Here is a 20,865-nt window from a genome sequence, read left to right on the forward strand (position 1 = left end):
AAAGGTAAAATTAAGTACATTTTATTTTCTTCCTTTATTTGTTGCAAAATTATTTCACTTGAACTAACATTTATTCCTCTGCAGTCACTTCATAGTGATGTGAGTGTCTCATATGCACTTCATTACAGCTTGGAAACTTGAACTTCTTTACAGCTGTGAGAAGCACACTGAAAATTTCTCCCTTTCTCCCTGTTTGTTCTTGTATTTTAAATTAAAAGATCATTCTCTTTGGTTGAAAGATTGAATCAAAACAGGAGTTGAAAATTTGTCTTTACTTGATGCCGACAGTGAAGCTTCCTTTCCTTGAAATTCTTGGTGACAATATTTTAGTCTTTTCTCATTTCCAGGTCCCAACCTCAAAATCTCATGCCTTTAAGACAAGTCAAGGCCAAACTACAGGAAGGTTATCAGGACACTTCCAAAGTGGCCTTGCATAACAATTATCTAGATCTATCATGTATACATTTAATTTCTCTTCTTTTTCTTCCTGGCTAATATGCTGGATTATCTCAAATACTAGAGCTCTTTCTACTATACCAAATACATACTTGTAACCCTCATACATCTTTCCAACTTCACTGCTTAGGAGCTAAACCTGCTCAAAACACCCCAAATTAATATTAAATGAACCGCTTTTTAAATCCTTTGAATAACAGATTGGGGTGATAAAATTCCTGATGATATTCTGTATCAACTCTATTACTTATCTTTGTTTATTGAATTTTAGCTGTCATTCTATTTTTTTCAACTTTGGGATCTGTGTTCAGAATTTCATTTTTGAAGCTTCCAAACAATCTTGGGTTATGTTATAGAAATTTGCTTTTCTATATATCTTATGTATATTCTATATAATGTTAGCTTCTAAGTCTACCAAGATCCTTTCTTCTTTTCTGTCCTGAAGTTCACCACAATGATGTAAATTTCCCATAAAACATCTTTTTTTTTTTTTTTGCCTTCAACCAACATTTTCTTGATTAGCAGATTTAGATTTATAGTATTAGTTTGTTTTTAATTACCTCTGTTCCTCCCCCTGCCATCTTTCTAAGAGGTAATTGTTGGCAACAAACCTTAGAGACACATCAGTAGACTTGCTTTGAGGTGAATGAAATATCTGTTGTGTGTCTATACTTGAATTACTCTCTTTACCATGTTATCTTGCTTAAACCTTGTACCAGGAATAGTACATTTCCTCCTTTTAATTTGTAGGTGCTTCATAAAATGGTATTTGTTTCTTTCTTCTATTGCCACCCACTGGTTTCCCTTTATATTTACAGTCTCTAATTCATGAATTTTAAATATATAAATATTTCCTATGTAACACTATTCTGGTAATTCTTTTACGTCTCTGCATATCACTTCCATTCACTCCACTCCCCAGGCAACATTCTAAACTTAAGCTTCATTCCAACAAGTCTCAGCATTGTTTTACAGCAAGTTACAATACTGTTTTAAAATTTCAAGAGTACTTTCCTTGTGAGAGACATTCAATGAATCAGAATACAGATATATGCAACTAAAATGCTTATTCTCTTCCTTATTATTTATTTAAATTTGTAAATTAACCCATACTAGAATAGTATCTTGCAAAAAGTTACTGTTCAATTACTATCAGTTATAAAAATCCTAGCTGGAATAAAAATCACCAAGAATTCAACCATCATTTCATTTTTTTTCATATTATATTCTGAAAAAAAATAGATTCATAGTGATTTCTTTTCCTTCAAATTGTTTTTTTCCATTTCTTAGTTTAAAGTATCTCCCTATTAGGGGTACCTGGTTGGCTCAGTCAATTAAGCACCCAGCTCTTGATCTTAGCTCAGGTCTTGATCTCAAGGTTGTGAGTTCAAATCCTGTGTTGGGGTCCATGCTGGATGTGGAGCTGACTTTTTAAAAAATTGTGTTTTGTTTTTTTTTAAATAAAACATCTCCCTGTTAGAAAAACACATTCTTCCCTCATTTCATGACTTCCAAGTTTATTCTGGAGTCAGTGCATCATTATATGGCCCAGTAATCTAAAATTAATAGTTCACCTCTTGGATCTTCTTCCTTTTCCTGTTCTCTTAAGCCCCAATGATTAGTAAGAATAGATGATAAAGACCGTCTGCTTTCAAATATGAAGATATGATAAAATATAAAGAAGATACTATAACTATGATGATAAAAGACATCATCTGCTTCAGAATACTTTCATTTCCTCTTTTAGACATTCTTTGAGAATGTCATTTGTGTCCATATGAATGAGGATAGGCAGATAGTGTGATAAGTTTAAGCAAGTGCTTTAACTTTATGTCTCCTTCAGAGAGACTCTGCAGCTTCACATGGACAACAACTATCACAATGGGCCAAAACACCCATTTGGTTCCCAACTTTTCTGAATGAGTCAACCACCATGTATCGCTGAAGATACGTATCTAGAATTTTATTTCTAATTCTCCATGATATTTAATTCACTCATTTCAGCTTATAGCTAGAATCTTGATTCCATTCTGCTGCTTGATCACACTATTCTATGCTGCTGCTTCTCAAGAACTTTCAAATTTACTAAATGAACAATGTTGACAGGATGCAGTTCCTTTTCCTTCTTTTTCTGCTTTTTGAAACATCCCTCCTTTTCCTAGAAAAGAAGGCATTAAAATCCTTCATATTCTTCTGGAATATGACAACTGGCTTGAGGAAATACTACAACTACCTACTTATATATTAGAAAAAGATAAAAATATTATACTCTCAAAGTCACTGATGAGTATACTTAGTTTTGATTTCCCTTTATCAGCATGGTTATCTTAGGTAGAGTTATTATTCTTTGTGACTACCTTTGATGAAAAACTGGGCTAGTGAGAGCAAACTGCCTTTTTATTTTTTATTTTTATAAAGATTTTATTTATTTATTTGACAGACAGAGATCACAAGCAGGCAGAGAGGCAGGCAGAGAGAGAGGAGGAAGCAGGCTCCCCGCCGAGCAGAGAGCCCAATGTGGGACTCGATCCCAGGACCCTGAGATCATGACCTGAGCCGAAGGCAGAGGCTTAACCCTCCGAGCCACCCAGGCACCCCGCAAGCTGCCTTTTTAAACTGAGTTCCCATCACCTTGGCTTCAAGAGCCACCACTAAAATCATTTTCATCTCATTTATATTTCTGTTCACTTTACTCACCAATTTTGGTGCCACCAAAACATACAATCAGTAATAACCAATTAAAACCAGGAATCTATAGCCAAATGTGGCATCCTTCTTTTCAGTGAAAGTGATAGCAATGACTGGAGTTCTGGCTTGTTAAATAAACTCTATTTACTAAGACTGAAGATGCCTGGGAAAGCAATAATGATATCTGGTTATCTAAACATTAATCATTTTGCATTCTCTGGACTCATACCTGTGGGTGTACTCTTTGGGTAGAATAAAAGATACTTCTTTATTAACATTCTTCTCCAAAGTGGCTGTTGGTATATAATACTGAAGCAATTTGGAGATTTCTTCAACATTACAGTGAGCTTCCTTCACCATGACAATGTGGTATCCCACACCTGAGAAAATCCATTTAGAAGAACAAATGAAACAATTTTGTATTTCCAATATTCTTGGGAGACCATAGTTGGCTTTCCATGTTTTAGGTGAGCTAGAAGAAGATAAAGCATGTTAATCATATGACTGTAAGTCTAAGAAGTCTAATTAGTACTTCTTTCATAATTTCATTAATTTTCTTAGGGACTAATAGAACAGAGATGGAAAAAAAATCTGGGTTTTTTTTTTTTTTTGGAAAAAAAAAACATATATTTGGGAAACTTCCATATATTTGGAAAAAATAATATGGCCTTTTATTCTATTGACATTGAGATCTGAGAAGACAAGGTTAATATTCATTAAACAGATATCTATTTGGAGCCTATTATAAGTAAGGCAGTAAATTAATCAGATAAAAGTCCCTTCCATTGGATATCTGAGAAATCTTTCCAAAGTATTCTCCACATCCACCAGATGCACTATACTTATCTTGCAAAGCTGGAGGAAAGTGTAAGAAGTAGGAAAAAAATGTCTCCAGGGCACTCCAGAACTTTGTGGAAAACATTGCAATGGTACTCTGACAGCTCAGGACAGAAAAAGAGCCGAGAGAAACACATCTGTGGTACATTAGCCCTTCACTGCAATGGCCCTTTGAAGGTTAGAGAGAGGGCAGCAGGGTAGACAGAAAACCTTTAAGGTAAAGAAAATAGTGCAGAAATGGAAATCAAAGAGCATCTGTTAGATACAAAAAGCTGGGAACTGGACTATAGCTTAAAGAGATCTCATGATCTCATTCATGTACAGATCCCAACCTCTGCTAAGAGCAAAATCCTGATCCTATTACTAAAACATTTGAAGACTGTGATGGAGAGAATCTATACATAGGTGTAATACATCCCAGTATTTGCTCAAATATAGATTATAGTGACTAAGTCTTCCATAATAGTGGCATAACAGACCAGGGTATACCATTTTCTGGGATAAATATCAATTACTTTAGTCCCATATTATTATATTCCAAATTTAATCATTTAAAAAAACAAGCAAGGAAACTAGAAAATAGAAACCTAAATGTGATGGAAAAAAATAGAGAAGCAGAAATAGAAATGTTTTCCAAACAAAGGAAAAATATTATCTCCAAAATATGACTATATTAAATGGAGATCTACATAATTTACCTGACAGAGTTTAAAATAACATTATAAAGATACTCACCAAGGTCAGGATACCAACACATGAACAAAGTGAGAATTTCAACAAAGAAACAAAGTATAAGAAGTACCAAAAAGAAGTTATAGAGCTAAAGAATATAGTAACTAAAATGAAAAATTCATTAAAGGGGTTCAAATGTGGACTACATAAAGTGGACAAAAGGATAAGTGACCTCAAAGTCAAGTCACTGGAAACTGTTCACTCAGAGGAACAAAAAGAAAAAAAAATGAAAAAAGAATAAATAAAGCCCAAGAGACTTAGAGTATCACTAAGTAGAGCAATATATACAATATGGGAGTCCCATAATGGAGGGAGGGAGAGAGGGAGGAGAAAGAGGAGGAGCTAGAAAGTTTATTCAAAGAAATAATGGCTGAAAACTTCCCAACCAAGGAAAGGAAATGGACATTCAGAGACACACATGCAAAGGATCTAAACAAGATGAATCCAAAGATATCTATAATAAGATACATTATAAATCAAATAGTAAAAAGTCAAAGACAAAGAGAAGATTTTAAAAGCAGCAAGGGAAAAGCAAGTTGTTACATACAAGGGATTGCTCATTAGACAGCAATTATCAGCAGAAATTTTGAAGGCTAGAGGGCATAACGAGATATATTTAAAGTGCTGAAAGAAAAAATACCAACCAAGAGTACTCTATTTGGTAAAACTATCCTTCAAAAATGAAGGATTTACTAAAGTAAATATTATTACTAAAACATGTTAACAAAAAAATAAGATATTCAATGCACAATTACACAATACAAATATATATGTGTGCCATCAACAACTAAAATGTTGTGAGGGAAGTAAAGAGAACAGTTTTTTGTATGCAATGGAGTTTAAGTTATCAGCTTATAACATGAAGTTATATTTTATGTTAGTTCCATGATAACCACAAAGAAAATATGTCTAGAAATTACACAAAACAAAGAAATCAAAGCATATCAATACCAAAAAAATCAGTAAAAAAGAAATGAAGACAGCAAGACAGGAAAAGAAGGACACAGAATTATAAGACAAAGAGAACACAATTAACAAAGGAGCACTTCCCTATAAAAATCTGTATTAAATATAAACAGATTAAACTCTCCAAACAAAAAGACAGAACAAATGAATAGATTTAATGAAAAAAGTAAGATCTACTCCTACAAGAAAACACTGGGTAAAATCTTATTGACATTGGTCCTGGCAATGATGTTTTTTGGATATGAAACCAGAAGCATAGCAAAGAAAAGAAAAAATAGACAAGTGTGTCCACAACAAACTAAAAAGAGGATGGGGGTGCCTGGGTGGCTCAGTCTGTTTGGTATCCAATTCTTGGCTTCAGCTCAGGCCAGGATCTCATGGTTGTGGGACTGAGCCCTGAGTCAGGCTATGTGCTCAGTGGAGAGTCTGCTTGAAGATTCCCTCCCTCTGCATCTCCCTCCAATCACTATCTCTCTCTCTCTCTAAAATAAATCAATAAATCTTTTTTTAAAAATTAAATAAAAAGATTCTGAATGACAAAGGAAACAACAAAATGGAAGGCAAACTACAGAATAAAAGAAAATGCTTGCAAACCAAAAATTCCTAGGTGAAAACACAGGATGTAATCTCTTTGATATTGACTATAGAAACATTTTTCTAGCTGGGTCTCCTCTGGCAAGGGAAACAAAAGCAAAATTAAACTATTGAGACTACATCAAACCTAGCTTTTGTGCAGGGAAGGAAATTGTTAACAAAACAGAAAGACAGCATTGTGAGTGGGAGAAGATATTTGTAAATGATATCAAATAAAGGAATAACATTCACAATATACAAAGAAATTATACAACTCAACACCAAAGACCAAATAATCCAATTTAAAAAAGGCAGAAGACATGAACAGACATTTCTCCAAAGACATATAGAAGGCTAATTGATACATGAAAATGTGCTCAACATCACTCATCATCAGGGAATTACAAATCAGAACCATAAGGAGGTATCACTTCACACCTGTCAGAATGGCTAAAACCACATCTTCTTTACCCATTCATCTGTTGAAGGGCATCTTGGCTCCTTCCACAGTTTGACTATAGTTGACATTGCTGCTATGAACATTGGGGTGCATGTTTACCTTCTTTCCTTTATATCTGTATCTTTGGAGTAGATACCTAGAAGTGCATTGTTGGGTCATAGGGTGTCTCTATTTTTAACCTCTTTTTTATTTTTAATTTTTTATTTTTTATAAACATGTATTTTTATCCCCAGGGGTACAGGTCTGTGAATCACCAGGTTTACACACTTCACAGCACTCACCAAAGCACATACCCTCCCCAATGTCCATAATCCTACTCCCTTCTCCCAAACCCCCTTCCCCCAGCAACCCTCAGTTTGTTTTGTGAGATTAAGAGTCACTTATGGTTTGTCACCCTCCCAATCCCATCTTGTTTCATTTATTCTTCTCCTACCCACTTAAGCCCCCATGTTGCATCACTACTTCCTCATATCAGGGAGATCATATGATAGTTGTCTTTCTCTGCTTGACTTATTTCGCTAAGCATGATACGCTCTAGTTCCATCCATGTTGTCACAAATGGCAAGATTTCATTTCTTTTGATGGCTGCATAACTTCTTGAGGAAGCTCCATACTGTTTTCCAGAGTGGCTGTACCAGCTTGCATTCCCACCAACAAAGTAAGAGGGTTTCCCTTTTTCCATATCCTTGCCAACATTTGTTATTCCCTGTCTTGTTAATTTTGGCCATTCTAACTGGTGTAAGGTGGTATCTCATTATGGTCTTCATTTGTATTTCCCTGATGACTAGTGATGTTGAACACTTTTTCATGTGTCTCCTAGCCATTTGTATGTCTTCTCTGGAGAAGTGTCTGTTCATGTCTTCTGCCCATATTTTGACTGGATTGCTTTTTGGGTGTTGACTGGATTGGTTTTTTTTTTTTATCACAGATACCAGTCCTTTATCTATAATGTCCTTTGCAAATATCTTCTGCCATTCTGTGGCCTGCCTCTTAGCTGTTGGGTTTTTTTTTTTTTTTTTAAGATTTTTATTTATTTATTAGAGAGAGACACAGCAAGAGAGGGAAGACAAGCAGGGTGAGTGGGAGAGGGAGAAGCAGGCTTCCCACTGAGCAGGGAGCCCAATGTGGGGTTCCATCCCAGGACCCTGGGATCATGACCTGAGCCAAAGGCAGACACTTAACGCCTAAGCCACCAGGGACCCTTGCCTCTTAGTTTTGTTGACTGGTTCCTTTCCAGTACACACATACAATTCAGCCATCAGAAAGGATGAATATTCGCCATTAGCATCAACATAGATGGAACTGGAGAGGATTATGCTAAATGAAGTAAGTCAAGCAGAGAAAGACAATTATCATAAGGTTTCACTCATATGTGGAACATAAGCAATAGCACAGAGGAGCATAGGGGAAGGCGGGGGAATCTGAAGGAGGAGAAACCAGAGAGGGAGATGAACCATGAGAGACTATGCTCATGGGAAACAAACAGAGTTTCAGAGGGTAGGGGTCAGGGGAGGGGGTAACAGGGTGATGGGTATTAAGGAGGGCATGTGTTGTGATGAGCACTGGGTGTTATAAGTAACTAATGAATCATTGAACACTATGTCAAAAACATATGTACTATACCATGGCTAACTGAACATAATAATGAAAAAAAGAATGGCTAAAACTGTAATACAAGAAATAATAGATGATGGTGAGGATGCGGAGAAAAAAGAACCCTCTGGACTGTTGGCAGAAATGGAAACTGATGGAACCACTGTGGAACACATTGTGAAGATTCCTCAAAAAATTAAAAGTAGAACTACTATACGATCCAGTAATTCCACTACAGGGTATTTACTCAAAGAACACAAACATGCCAATTCAAAAAGATATATGCACCCCTATGTTTATTGCAGCATTATTTACCAGAGCTGAGTTATGGAAGCAACCTAAGTGTCCACTCACTGATGAACAAATCAAGAAGATGTGGTAAATATACACAATGGAATATTATGTAGCCATAAAAATGAAATCCTTCCATGTGTAACAACATGGCTAGACCTAGATGATATCATGCTAAGTGAAATAAATCAGACAAAGACAAATACTGAATAATTTCACTTACATGTAGAATCTTAAAAAAAAAAAAAACACAGAGACAAAACAGACTCAAAGATACAAGAAACAAACTTTGTCAGTTACCAGAAACAGAAGGGGTTGGAGGCCATGCAAATAAGTAAGGGGGATTAAGAGGAGTAAACTGGATACAAAATAAATAAGCGATGCAGATATAATATACAGCATGGGAAATACAGTCAATAATATTGTAATAACTTTGTATGGTTACAGATTGTAACTAGACTTATCATGAGGATCACTCTGTAATAATATATTTATTACAATTATAATATATTTATTAAATTTTATATTTATAAAATACTGAATCACTATGAGGTACACCTGAAAATAATAGGACACTGTATGTCAATTATACTTCCATACTAAAAATAAATAAACTATGATCATTACTTCAAAGCCCCAATAGAAAGAGGAAATCATAGAAGTTTTGGGGAGACAGACAAAAAATTATGGAAATTATATTAGAATAATATTACTAAATATCAATATTCATGAAGATTATGTTAGAAGAATATTGAGATATCAATACCCAAAAAATAATCAAAGGGAAAGAGACCGTATATTTTTTTCAGGAAAACTGAAGAGCCACAGCACCGCAGGGATCCCTCGACCATGATGGCTATGCGATCACCCAGAAAGTCAGCTTCATCCATGTAGTGGGTGGTCAATAAGATGGTACGATCCTGTTTATACTGCTGAAGGACATCCCAGGTGGCCCTCCTTGAGGCTGGGTCCATGCCAGAGGTTGGCTCATCAAGTATCACCACCTGAAGACCAGAAGAACAATTTCATAACCATTAAACATTATGTACTAGTGTCACTAAGATCTTACCACTTATGGGGGTTACTCTGGTTTTGTTTTTCAGTCACTTGTTCAATTAAGCTAAGATAACAAGTTTAGACTAAAACTGAATTAGGAATGCTAGAATAATTCTAAACTTGTGAAAAATTTATTACAATAATTTGATAATGTGAATTCTACATGGGATTTAATTTGTAAGGTTCCTCTTAGTGTTAGATTTTCATCAGCTCTCAGGTTTTTGTTGGCTAAATTTTTTAGACTAGCTTCATTGGGGATACATTCTTAGTACCCCCACATTTTTTTTTTTTTACCTTGGAACCCCCTAGAAGTGCTATGATCATGGAGAGTCTGCGCTTCATTCCTCCACTCAGTGAACATGAAAATTCATTACGCTTATCTAGAAGGTTAAAAGCAGCCAGCATATGATCAATTTCCAGAAGACGTGTCTTTCGAGGTATTCCTTTTACCTACAAAGAGAAGCCAGAATTTACAGGGTGTTTCCAGCTTTTTCCTTAGAAAAACTTTATACAAAAGTTATATATTTTCTTATATTATTTCTGTAGTGTCTTCTTTCCTTGGCCTGTCTTTATATTTAAAGGAGAATTAATAAAAAATCAGTTTTTGAACTTTCTAAAAATAAGGATATTGATAGTTGGGAATCTACCTAAAGTACATCAGTAGAGTGGGGAAAAAGGAACATATCTTTATTGGCTTACCACACAATAGAAATAAAGGTGTTCTGACACGGTCAAGTAATTAAACAACAAGTTTTGTTGAGGACACAAGCCCAGGCTTTTCCTGATCTGTACCATCTGCTGTGAAATGTCATATCCATTAATATAGACCTCTCCACTGGTAGCAGGATAGAGACCTAGGGATCAAGCAGAAAACATAATAATACCTTAGCTTTCATGAGGGAACATGACAACAAACTTTTCATTAAAAACTTAAATTTGAAATCTATATATGGATTATTTGTTAGAATTAGCAATATCTCTCAGAAGAAAATTCCATAAAATACCAATTGTATTTGAGGTGATGAGATTAAAAATATTTAATTTTTATTTTTATTTGATTAACTGCATGTTCTAATAGTCAATGAATATGAGTACAAATCACTCAGGTATATAAAAGCAATAGAGTTTGTTTTATTAGAATTTAACAGCATTGCCATCAGCTATGTGACATTTATGAATTGTGTAAGGATCATACACTGACCTAGACTATGGTAAACTCTTTAATTAAAACTTGAAAATGCAGATAATAAAACTGTTAGAAGAATTGAAATTCTAGTCAGGGGAGATAACACATAATAACCTAAAATAGTTTCAAAATATTTGTATAATTTTTATCCATAGCTCTCATAATTATTGATGAAGTTTAAAGAAGAATATCATTTCAAATCCAGTAACTCATTAATCCTACTTTGCACTTACTGAGGTAAGCATTGAGTATTGTATAGAATTGTGAAATCCCTATGTTTTACACCTGAAACTAACATAATATTGTATGTCAGTTATACTTCATTATAAAAAAAAAAAAACATGACCAAGAGGATAAATACGTTCAGAAATATCCATCCAACATGATGTCTCACATTATCCCTGTTGTGCAGCAGTTCCCTCTATTGTCATGTTTATTCCAGAAGTTTTCATTTTTAATAATGCAATCTAATTTTAGATGTACTGAAATGAGACTGTTATAGCTGATAAGCCCCCTTTGACTTATTTCTGTAGTTTAGTGATTTTAGTTTATTTCTGATTTTAGTGATTTGAATCCTCTGTTTTTTGTTTCTTCATTTTTTTTTTTTTCCTGGTCAGTATAGCTGAAGGTCTGTCACTTTAATTGATCTTTTCAAAGACTAACTTTTGGTTTCATTAATACCCCTACTTCCTTCTTTTTTCTTGCTTTGGATTTATATGGCTATTCTTTTTTAAGTCTCTTAAGGTGGACAGATTGTTTAACAGAACTTTTTAATGTAGGAATTTAGAGCTATTAGTTTCCCTCTAAGCACTGCTTTGGCTGCATCTCATTAGTTTTGTATGTTATGTCATTTTCATTCATGTCGAATATTTCTTCATTTTCTTTGTAATTTCTTCTTTCACTATTAGTATTTAGAAGTATGTTGTTTAATTTCCACAAGTATGTGAATTTATCATTTCTTCCTGTTGTAAATTTATAATTTTACTCCAATGTAATCAGTGACTACACTTTGTGTCATTTCAATCTTTTAAATTTATTCAGGCTTTTTTGGTGGCCCAATGTATAGTCTACTATAGAGAATATTCTACATGTGGTTGAGAACAACATAGATTTTGCTGTTGTTAGATGAAATGTGTATAGATACTTACAAGATCTATTTTGTATGTATTTTTTTAAAAGATTTTATTTATTTATTTGTCAGAGAGTGAGCGAGCAAGAGCGAGCACAGGCAGACAGAGTGGAAGGCAGAGTCAGAGGGAGAAGCAGGCTCCCTGCGGAGCAAGGAGCCCGATGCGGGACTCGATCCCAGGGCGCTGGGATCATGACCTGAGCTGAAGGCAGCTGCTTAACCAACTGAGCCACCCAGGCGTCCCATGTACGTAATATTTTTCAAGTCATCTATGTGTTGTTGATATTCTGCCTACTTGCTATCTTTTATTAAAAGTGGGATACTGAAATCTACAATTATTACCTTTCCATTTGTCTTTTTCTGCCTTAAATTCTGACAGTTTTTGCTTCATATATTTGGGAACTTTGTTGTTAGGTGCATATAAATTTATAAATGTTACAACTTCAAGGTAAATTGACCCCTTTATCATTACAAAATATCCTTCTCTTTTTCTAGTAACACTTTGTTTCAGAGTCTGATATTTGCATAGCTACTGGAGATTTACTTTGGTTGCATTTTATGTATTCTTTACATCCTTTTACTTTCAAAGTATTTGTATCTTTGAATCTAAAATGTGTCTCCTGTACAAAGCAGAGAGCTGGATTTTATTTTAATACATCTGATAATCAGCCTTTTCTATGGATTGTACAATCCACTAACAATATTATTATCGATATAGCTGGGTTTAAGTCAGCCATTTTGCTTTTTCATTTTTATGTCTCATGTCATTTTTGTTACTCTATTTCTTCTTTATTGCTTTCTTTTGCCTTGATTATTTTCTAGCGTAACATTTAAATTCCTTTAATGATTTTTTCCACTATATATATATTTTTGAATTATGTTCTTAGTAGTTGTTCTGAGGCTTACTAGGCATATTTATCAGATTTATGTTAACTTAATTCTAGAGAGCTGCTCCCTCTTCTCTATTTTTGTGCTGCTATTATACACAGTTCATCTACATGTGTTACCATTCCTACAATACACTGTATAATTAATAGTTACAGGATTTTATGCCTATTACCAAAGTGGATAAAGGAGAGTAAGCATGTAATTATAGTTTGTTAAACTTACTTCTTATTTTGCATTTTTGGTTCTCTTCATTTGTTCCTATGGATTTGTGTTCCCATCTAGTATCCCTTCCTTACTCTATTACAACTTGGCACCCATCCACCTCCTTTATGCTATTACTGTCAAATTTATTACTTTTCTGAATTACAGGCCCAGCATTACAATAATACAAATATTTTTATAGAATTTCTTTTGAAATTAAAGGAAAATATGTATTGATTTACTGTCCACATACATATACATAAACATTATCTATATCTATATCTATATCTAAATCTATATACACTATATATACCTGTATCACATCTTCCTTATCCATTCATGTGTTGATGGATACTTGGGTTGCTTCTATTTCTTAGTTGTTGTAAATAATGCTGCAGTAAATGTAGGGGTACATGCATATTTTTAAATTACTATTTTTATTTTCTTGGGTAAATTCTCATTAGTGAAGTTACTGGATCATATCGTATTTCTGTTTTTAATTTTTTGAGGAAATTTCAAGCTATTTTACACTGTGGCTTAACCAATTTACATTCCCACCAATAGTGCATGAGGGTTCTCTTTCCTCCACATTCTCCCCAACACTTGTTATTTCTTGTCCTTTTGACACTAACCATTCTAACCGCTGTGAAGTGATATTTTACTGTGGTTTCAATTTGCATTAAATAATGATGACTGATGTTGAGCATCTTTTCAAAAAAAGAGATTTTTTAAAAATTTATTTGAGAGCAGAGAGTCTGCTTCTCCCTCCCTCCCCCTCAGAGGGAGAAGTAGACTCCCTGCTGAGCAGGGAACCCAACATGGGGCTCAATCCCAGGACCCTGGGTCCATGATCTTAGCCAAAGATGGATGCTTAACTGACAGCTACCCAGGCTTCCCTTGAGCATCTTTTCATATGTCTATTGGTCATCTATATGTCTTTGGAAAAATATATACTCAGGTCCTCTGTTCACTTTTTAATCAGATTGTGTCCTTTTTTTGGTGTTGAGTTTTATGAGTTCTTTACACATTCTGGATATTAACCCCTTACTGGATATGTCATTTGCAAATATATTCTCCCATTCAGGTTTTCTCTCATGTTTTGCTGATTTTTTCAGTGATACACATATAGATTTCCTTTATTCTCTGCACATTTATTAGTGGGTTTTGATAAATAGTGACCATTAGGTTTGTATATAACCACTCTGCATATAGCAATTTATATTAAGTTGATGACTGTCCAGATTTGAACCCATTCTTTTTTCTTCTCCTCCCCATGTTTTAGGTATATGTTGTTATTTCTATATTATTTTATTTTGTGAGTTCCTTGACTAATTTTTTAATAGAAATATTCATTTTTATTGCTTTTGTGCTTCCTGCCTTTACACTGTCATTTTAGGTCTTTCCTTTCCACTCTTTAAAGTCCCTTTTAATATTTCTTGCAGGGTTGGTTTAGTGGTCATGAACTCCTTTGGTTTTTTTGTGTGTCTGGGAGTTTCTTTATCTCTCCTATTCTGAATGATAGCCTTGCTGGATAGAAGTATTCTTGGCTACAGATTTTTCCCAGTCAGCACTTTTAATATTCCACTCTCTTCTGGTTTGCAAAATTTTTGCTGAAAAATCTCCTGCTAGTCTTATGGGTTTCCCCTTGTAGGTTACAGTTTCCTTTTGTCTTGCTGCTTTAAATTGTTTTCTTTATTACTATATTTTGCCAGTTGAATTACAATATATCTTATTGTGGATCTGCTTTTGCTGATTTTGATGGGGGTTCTCTGTGTCTCCTGGATCTGGATATGTTTCCTTCCCCAGATACGGATGTTTTTAGCTATTATTTCTTCAAATAATTTATCCGCCCCCTGTTCTATATCTTCTTCTGGGACTCTTATAATATGAATGATATTATATTGGATAGTATCAGAGTTTCCTAAATCTATTCTAATTTTGCATAATTCTTTGTTCCCTCTTTTGTTCAGCTTGATTACTTTCCCCTAGTCTGCCTTCTGGGTCACTAATTCATTCTTCTGCTTTTCCCATCTTGCAGTTCATTCCATCAGGCATATATCTCATTTTGTTTATTGAGCCCTTTGTCTCTGTTATGTTGTTCCTTACTCCTGTGTTAAGGGTCTCATTTGCATCTTCCACTCTTTTTTCAATTCCAGTGAGTATCCTTATTATCATTACTTTAAACTCTCTATCAGGCATGTTACTTTTATCTGTTTTGCTTAGATCTCTGGCTGTGGCCTTGTCCTGTTTTCACATTTGGAATAAATTTTTCTGTCTCCTCACTTTGTCTGCCTATGTCTGTTTCTGTGTATTAGCAAAGTCGGCTATGTCTTCTGCTCTTGAAAGTAGTGACTTTATGAAGAAGAGGACCTGGAGTGCTCTGCGGTGCAGCATCCCCTGTTCACCAGAATTTGGCACTTCAAAAATGTGTGTTGTTTATACCCTACTGTTGTGTCTGAGTCACTTTTCCTTTCAGTGAAGTCATCTGCAGTGACTCCTCAACTTTTGTAGGCACTATTGTTCTCTGTGATATTAGTAGGATCTAGACAGGCCAGCAAGGAGCCCAGAATCCTAGGATCATGATCTGAGCTGAAGGCAGACATTTAACCGACTGAGCCACCCAAGCAGCCCCAGAAAGGACAGCTCTGAAGGGGTATACCTGCCAGGGAACTTGAGAGTGTAGTGGCAGTGTTAGCAAACTTGCTCTGGGCCACTGGTCTTATGCTGGATCCCCCAAAGTGCTGAAGTGGCTGGGGGCAGAGCCTGGGCTTGGTGCACAAGAATGGTTGAGTGTAGCACAGCAGGTATTTAGGGAACACAATGGCAGGACAGGGTGCAGTTGTGGCTTTAACAAAATTTGTCCTGAGCCTGGGACTGAAGCTAGCAGGCTTAAAGTGGGTGAGTCCTCAGGAGAACTCATGGGCATTATGTACTACTAGCAGGTTAGGTAGCAAGTGAATGTGCAGTCCTGCTGCCTGCAGATAACCTTGTGTTTATGCTGGGACCAGAGGATTGGGGGTAGGAGTGAGAAAGGGGGAAATGGTACCTGCCAGCTCCCTCAGTTTTGAAGAAGTCCCCAACATGCTCTGAGATCAGTATGAACAGATCCTTCTCCCATTAGCCCCTGGCACTGGAAACTGCTGTTTTTATGTTGTCTCTCTATGCAGACTGTTCTCTCTTCAAGGGACATTAGCCGTCCCTGCTTGCCCATGCTGAATCAGCTGACTTTTAAAACCCCAGGCTCTAAGTTCCAATGGTTATACACATTCACAGAATTCAGCTCTTCTGGTTTTAAAAGCCATGGGGACCAGTCTTCCCCATGTGAGCTCCTTGAAGCAAAGATCAATTTCTCTGCTCTTTCTGTGTACAACTCCCTCCCTCTTGCAGGCAGCCTCCCTCTGCCTTTCTGACCTTCCTAATCTTTCAGATGCAGTTTCTTGTCTATATTTAGTTGTAGAGTTTGTTCTGCTAATCTTTGGAACACTTGCAATTCTATTTACTTGGATAAGGATAATATCTAGTTGTAAACATGGTATGGGGTGAGCTCAGGGTCCTCCTACTCTGCCATCTTCCCAAACTACCCCTGCATATTAATTTTGTGTTCTGCAACCTATGGAATTCATTTATTAGTTCTAATAGTATTTTGGTGGTGTCTTTAGGGTTTTCTACATACATCATTTGCTAATAGTTATAGTATTAAGTCTTACCAATTTAATGCCTTTTATTTCTTTTTCTTGTCTGATTGCTGTCACTACGGCATCCACTATTATGTTGAATTAAAGTGGTAGGAGCAGACATGTTTGTCTTGTTATTGATCTCAGAAAAAAAGATTTCAGTTTTTCACCACTGAGTATGATTTTAGCTGTAGGTTTATCACAGATGGCCTTAATAATATTGAAATATATTCCCTCCAAACATACTTTTGGAGTTCCCTCCAAACTTAGAGAGTTTTGAATCAAGAATGGATGTCACATTTTGTCAAATGCTTTTTTTCTGCATCTACTGAGATGATCATATGGTTTTTATCCTTCCTCTTGTTCATTTGATTGTTCATTTTGATTGATTTGCCAGTACTGAATCACCGTTGCATCTGTGGCATAAATCCAACACGATCATGATAAATCCTGTTAATCTATTGTTAATTTGGTTTGCTAACATTTTCTTGAGGAGGTTTACATATATGTTCATCAGAAATACTGACCTGTAATTTTACGTATGGTGCTTGATTTGGTATCAGGATAATGCTGACCTTGCAGAATGAATTTGAAAGTTTTGTTCCTCTTAATTTTTTGGAATACCTTGAGAAGAATGAACATTAAATCTTTTAAATGTTTGATAAAATTTGCCTGCAAAGACATCTGTTCCTGGACTTTGGGTCATTGGGAGTTTTTTCATTACTGATTCAATTTCATTATTAGTAACTGATGATTTCAAATTTTCAATTTTTTTTATTAAATACCATCCCTTTTGGCCTCCATTGTTTCTAATTAGAAGTCAGCTTCTGGTCTTGTTGGGGTGCATCTGAATGTGACAATTTTGGCTTCTTGCTTTGAAGATTTTCTCCTTAATTTTTACTGTAATATTTGTGGGTGAAGATCTCTTCACATTTATCCTATTGGAAGTTAGTGGAGCTTCTTGAATGTGTAAATTAATGTTTTCAGCCATTACCTTTTTGGCTTTGTTCTCTTTCTCCTCTCTTACATCCCAGTTACATGTATGCTGGTGCATTTAAAAGTATCAAAAATTCCTATCAAACTGTTAACTTTCCCTCATTCTTTTTCCTTAGTTTTATTCACATTTTATAATCTCTATCAATCTATCTTCAAGTTGACTGGTGTTCTCTTGTTATAATTCATGAAATTTACTGTTGAGCCCCTTTAACGAATTTTTCACTTTGGTTATTGTACTTTTCAAAATCCAGAATTCCCACCTGTTTTTTTAAATAATTTCTATCCTTTCATTGATACTTTCTATTTCATACTGTTTTCATACATTCCATTACTTCTTTGATCATGGTTTCCTTTAGTTCTTTGAGCATATTTATAATGGTCACTTTGTAAAATCTTCGTAAAACCTGCTATCTGCTATCTTTCATATAAAATTATTTAAAATTTAAAAAGAAACATAACTGAACAATTTTATGCATCACTGAACTGGCTAAATTGTAAATATCAAAAGAATACACAAAAGTCTTGTAGGCTTGATCTACAGTGTCTATGTGAGGATACTATGGACAGATATATACACTTACCTGAGAGAATAGATAGGGTAGTGGATTTTCCTGCCCCATTGTGTCCTAGAAGAACAGTGATCTGCCCCACATATAAATTCAAAGACAAGTCTTTTATAGCTATCTTGGTAGTATTTTGCACCCGGAATTCCTGTTGAGGAAAACCCACAATATATTGACTTTATCACTATCACTTTGGAAGGACAAGCACTCATATCAACTATATATACAAGAAATTATACCACATAATTAATCTCATGAGGATATTAAAAAATCCAAAATTAAGAAGGCTGAAAATGTGACTGGAAAAAATATCTGAAGGCATAACATGAGCTATAAAATTTCATAGTAAATCTATAAATATCCCCTCAGTAATATCCATTCATGCCTTGATTCAATTAACATCTTAAAGCTGATAATGCCATAATATTCTCTAGTCCATAAATTTGTCCTGGTTTGGAGAATTGCCAATAAAATACCTGGATAGAATATCTAAACCATAAATGTTTTATAGGCATCTCAAATTTCTTATGTGTGTTTAGCAGGGTTCTTAGTGCCTAGTGGCTCAGGTGGTTAAGGATTCAATTCTTGGTTTCACCTCAGGTCATGATCTCCTGGTCATGAGATCAAGCCCTGTCCATTGGGCACAGAGTCTGCTTCAGATTCTGTCTCCCTCTCCTGTTCACACTCTCTCAAAAACAAACACAAATAAAGAAAGAAAGAAAATTCTCCTTAAAAAGATGCAAAAATATGGAAGGAGCATCACTCTCACTCTAGAAAATAAGAAACTTGTTTAAATAATCTAAAAAAAGTATAAATTTTCTTGAATTCATCAGAGTAGTGATGTTTCCAGGCAACCAATTAGCCTTGAATTTGAGAAAAAATAGATACCTTTAAGAAGAGATGATGTCTCCTCCTTTATCTGGAGGAGACAAAGGTAGTATGTAACTAATAAAAAGATTTTGGTTAAATTTGTAATGCAAATGAAGTAAAAATACTTTAAGAAACACAATATCTAAATCAAAAACTTGGGATTCAAGCCCATTTCATTCAGACTTTAAACATATGTTCCTTCCAGTATAACCCATTGATGGTGAAAAAAGCAAAACATCTTATGTAACAAAAAAAGTGATTTCTCTTTTACCCCAAATAGCAATAAATGTTTTCTCCACAGATGTCCTCATTCTCTCTTTTCCTTAGACCAAAGCTACCAGTTTCATGAACCGCTTATTTGAAATCTCTAATTAAATGAATGTATAAAGTTTTACATCCAAAACGAAGCTCTTAATTTCTTAAAGTTTCACTTTAAAACCAACTAATGAAAAACCTCAAATTCTCCCCCAATATCTTCGGTATCCATAAATTGCTCCACCAACCATCCATTGCTCAAGGCACAAAACCAACTACTTTAGTTTACTCCTTTTTCTTCAATTTTACATCTAGAGAGTAAACCTTTTCAGCTCTAATCCCAGATATATTCTGAATTTCTATACTTCTATCTCCATGAGACCAGTCCACACTGCCACCACATCTTACCCAAGCTATTATAAAAGCCCCCGACTTGTCTTCTTTCTTCCACTCATAATCCTCACAGCAGTCAGAGTACTCTCACAGAAAAATTAGACCATGTTTCTTTACTTAATAAAGGCCAGTATTGGTTGATGCACATTTGGGCTCCTTCCATAGTTTGGCTATAAACATTGGGGTACATATATCCCTTCAAATTAGTAATTTTGTATTCTTATAGGTAAATATCTCATCATAAATATATCATCATTGGTGGATCATAGGGTGGTTCTATTTTTAACTTTCTGAGGAACCTTTGTATTGTTCTCTAGAGTAACTGCACCCATTTGTATTCCTACCAACAAGAACTACCCTTTCTCTACATTCTCGCCAACACCTATTATTTTCTGTGTTACTTTCAGCCATTCTGACTGGTGTGAGGCAATGATGTGGATGGAGCTAGACAGTGTAATGCTAAGCAAAGTGGTCAGAGAAAGACAAATAAGATATGATTTTGCTCATATGTAGAATTTAAGAAACAAATGAATATGGAGTAGGGGGGAGGCAAGTAAGAAAAGCCTCACTACAGAGAACAAACACAGTCACACGAGGGGAGGTAGGTGGGGAGGATGGGTTAAATGGGTGGTGGATATTAAGGAGGGCACTTGTGATGAGCACTGGGTGTTGTACGTTAAGTGATGAATCACTAAATTCTACATCTGAAACAAATGTTACACTGTATGTTAACTAACTGGAATTTAAATAAAAACTTGGGAGAAAAAAATAATAAAGGTCAACAATTATTTTCTCATATTAAAAAAAAAATGGAATCCGAGCTTTATCATGGCCTTCACAGCCCCCTGCATGGTTTATGTTGTGACTATATCACCAAATTCATTTCATGTCATTCTTTCTCTTTGCTTTCTTTACTCCAACTTTAATCTCATCTGTGTTCCTCAACAAATGAAACTCCTTTCAATCTCAAAGGTTTGAATTTTCTATTTTAATTATCTCTACCTAGTTTTCCAACTATCTGGATACTTGCTATCCCATGATCAGTTGCTTCGTGTCTA

General features: G+C 35.0%; 1 protein-coding gene across 1 annotated transcript in view; it reads right to left on the reverse strand.

The window, feature by feature from the left end:
* The window catches only part of LOC131819718 (phospholipid-transporting ATPase ABCA3-like), a 136,409-nt gene that overhangs the window by 66,438 nt on the left and 49,106 nt on the right, over positions 1-20,865 (reverse strand). Inside the window, exons 12-16 of the mRNA XM_059155003.1 lie at positions 18,308-18,437; positions 10,352-10,506; positions 9,947-10,102; positions 9,390-9,600; positions 3,374-3,524 (exon numbers count right to left, since the gene is read on the reverse strand). Of these exons, the coding sequence (XP_059010986.1) occupies positions 3,374-3,524; positions 9,390-9,600; positions 9,947-10,102; positions 10,352-10,506; positions 18,308-18,437 (803 nt within the window). The remainder of the gene's footprint in view (positions 1-3,373; positions 3,525-9,389; positions 9,601-9,946; positions 10,103-10,351; positions 10,507-18,307; positions 18,438-20,865) is intronic.

The sequence above is a fragment of the Mustela lutreola genome, chromosome 17 (assembly GCF_030435805.1).
Source record: "Mustela lutreola isolate mMusLut2 chromosome 17, mMusLut2.pri, whole genome shotgun sequence".
NCBI classification, from domain to species: domain Eukaryota; kingdom Metazoa; phylum Chordata; class Mammalia; order Carnivora; family Mustelidae; genus Mustela; species Mustela lutreola.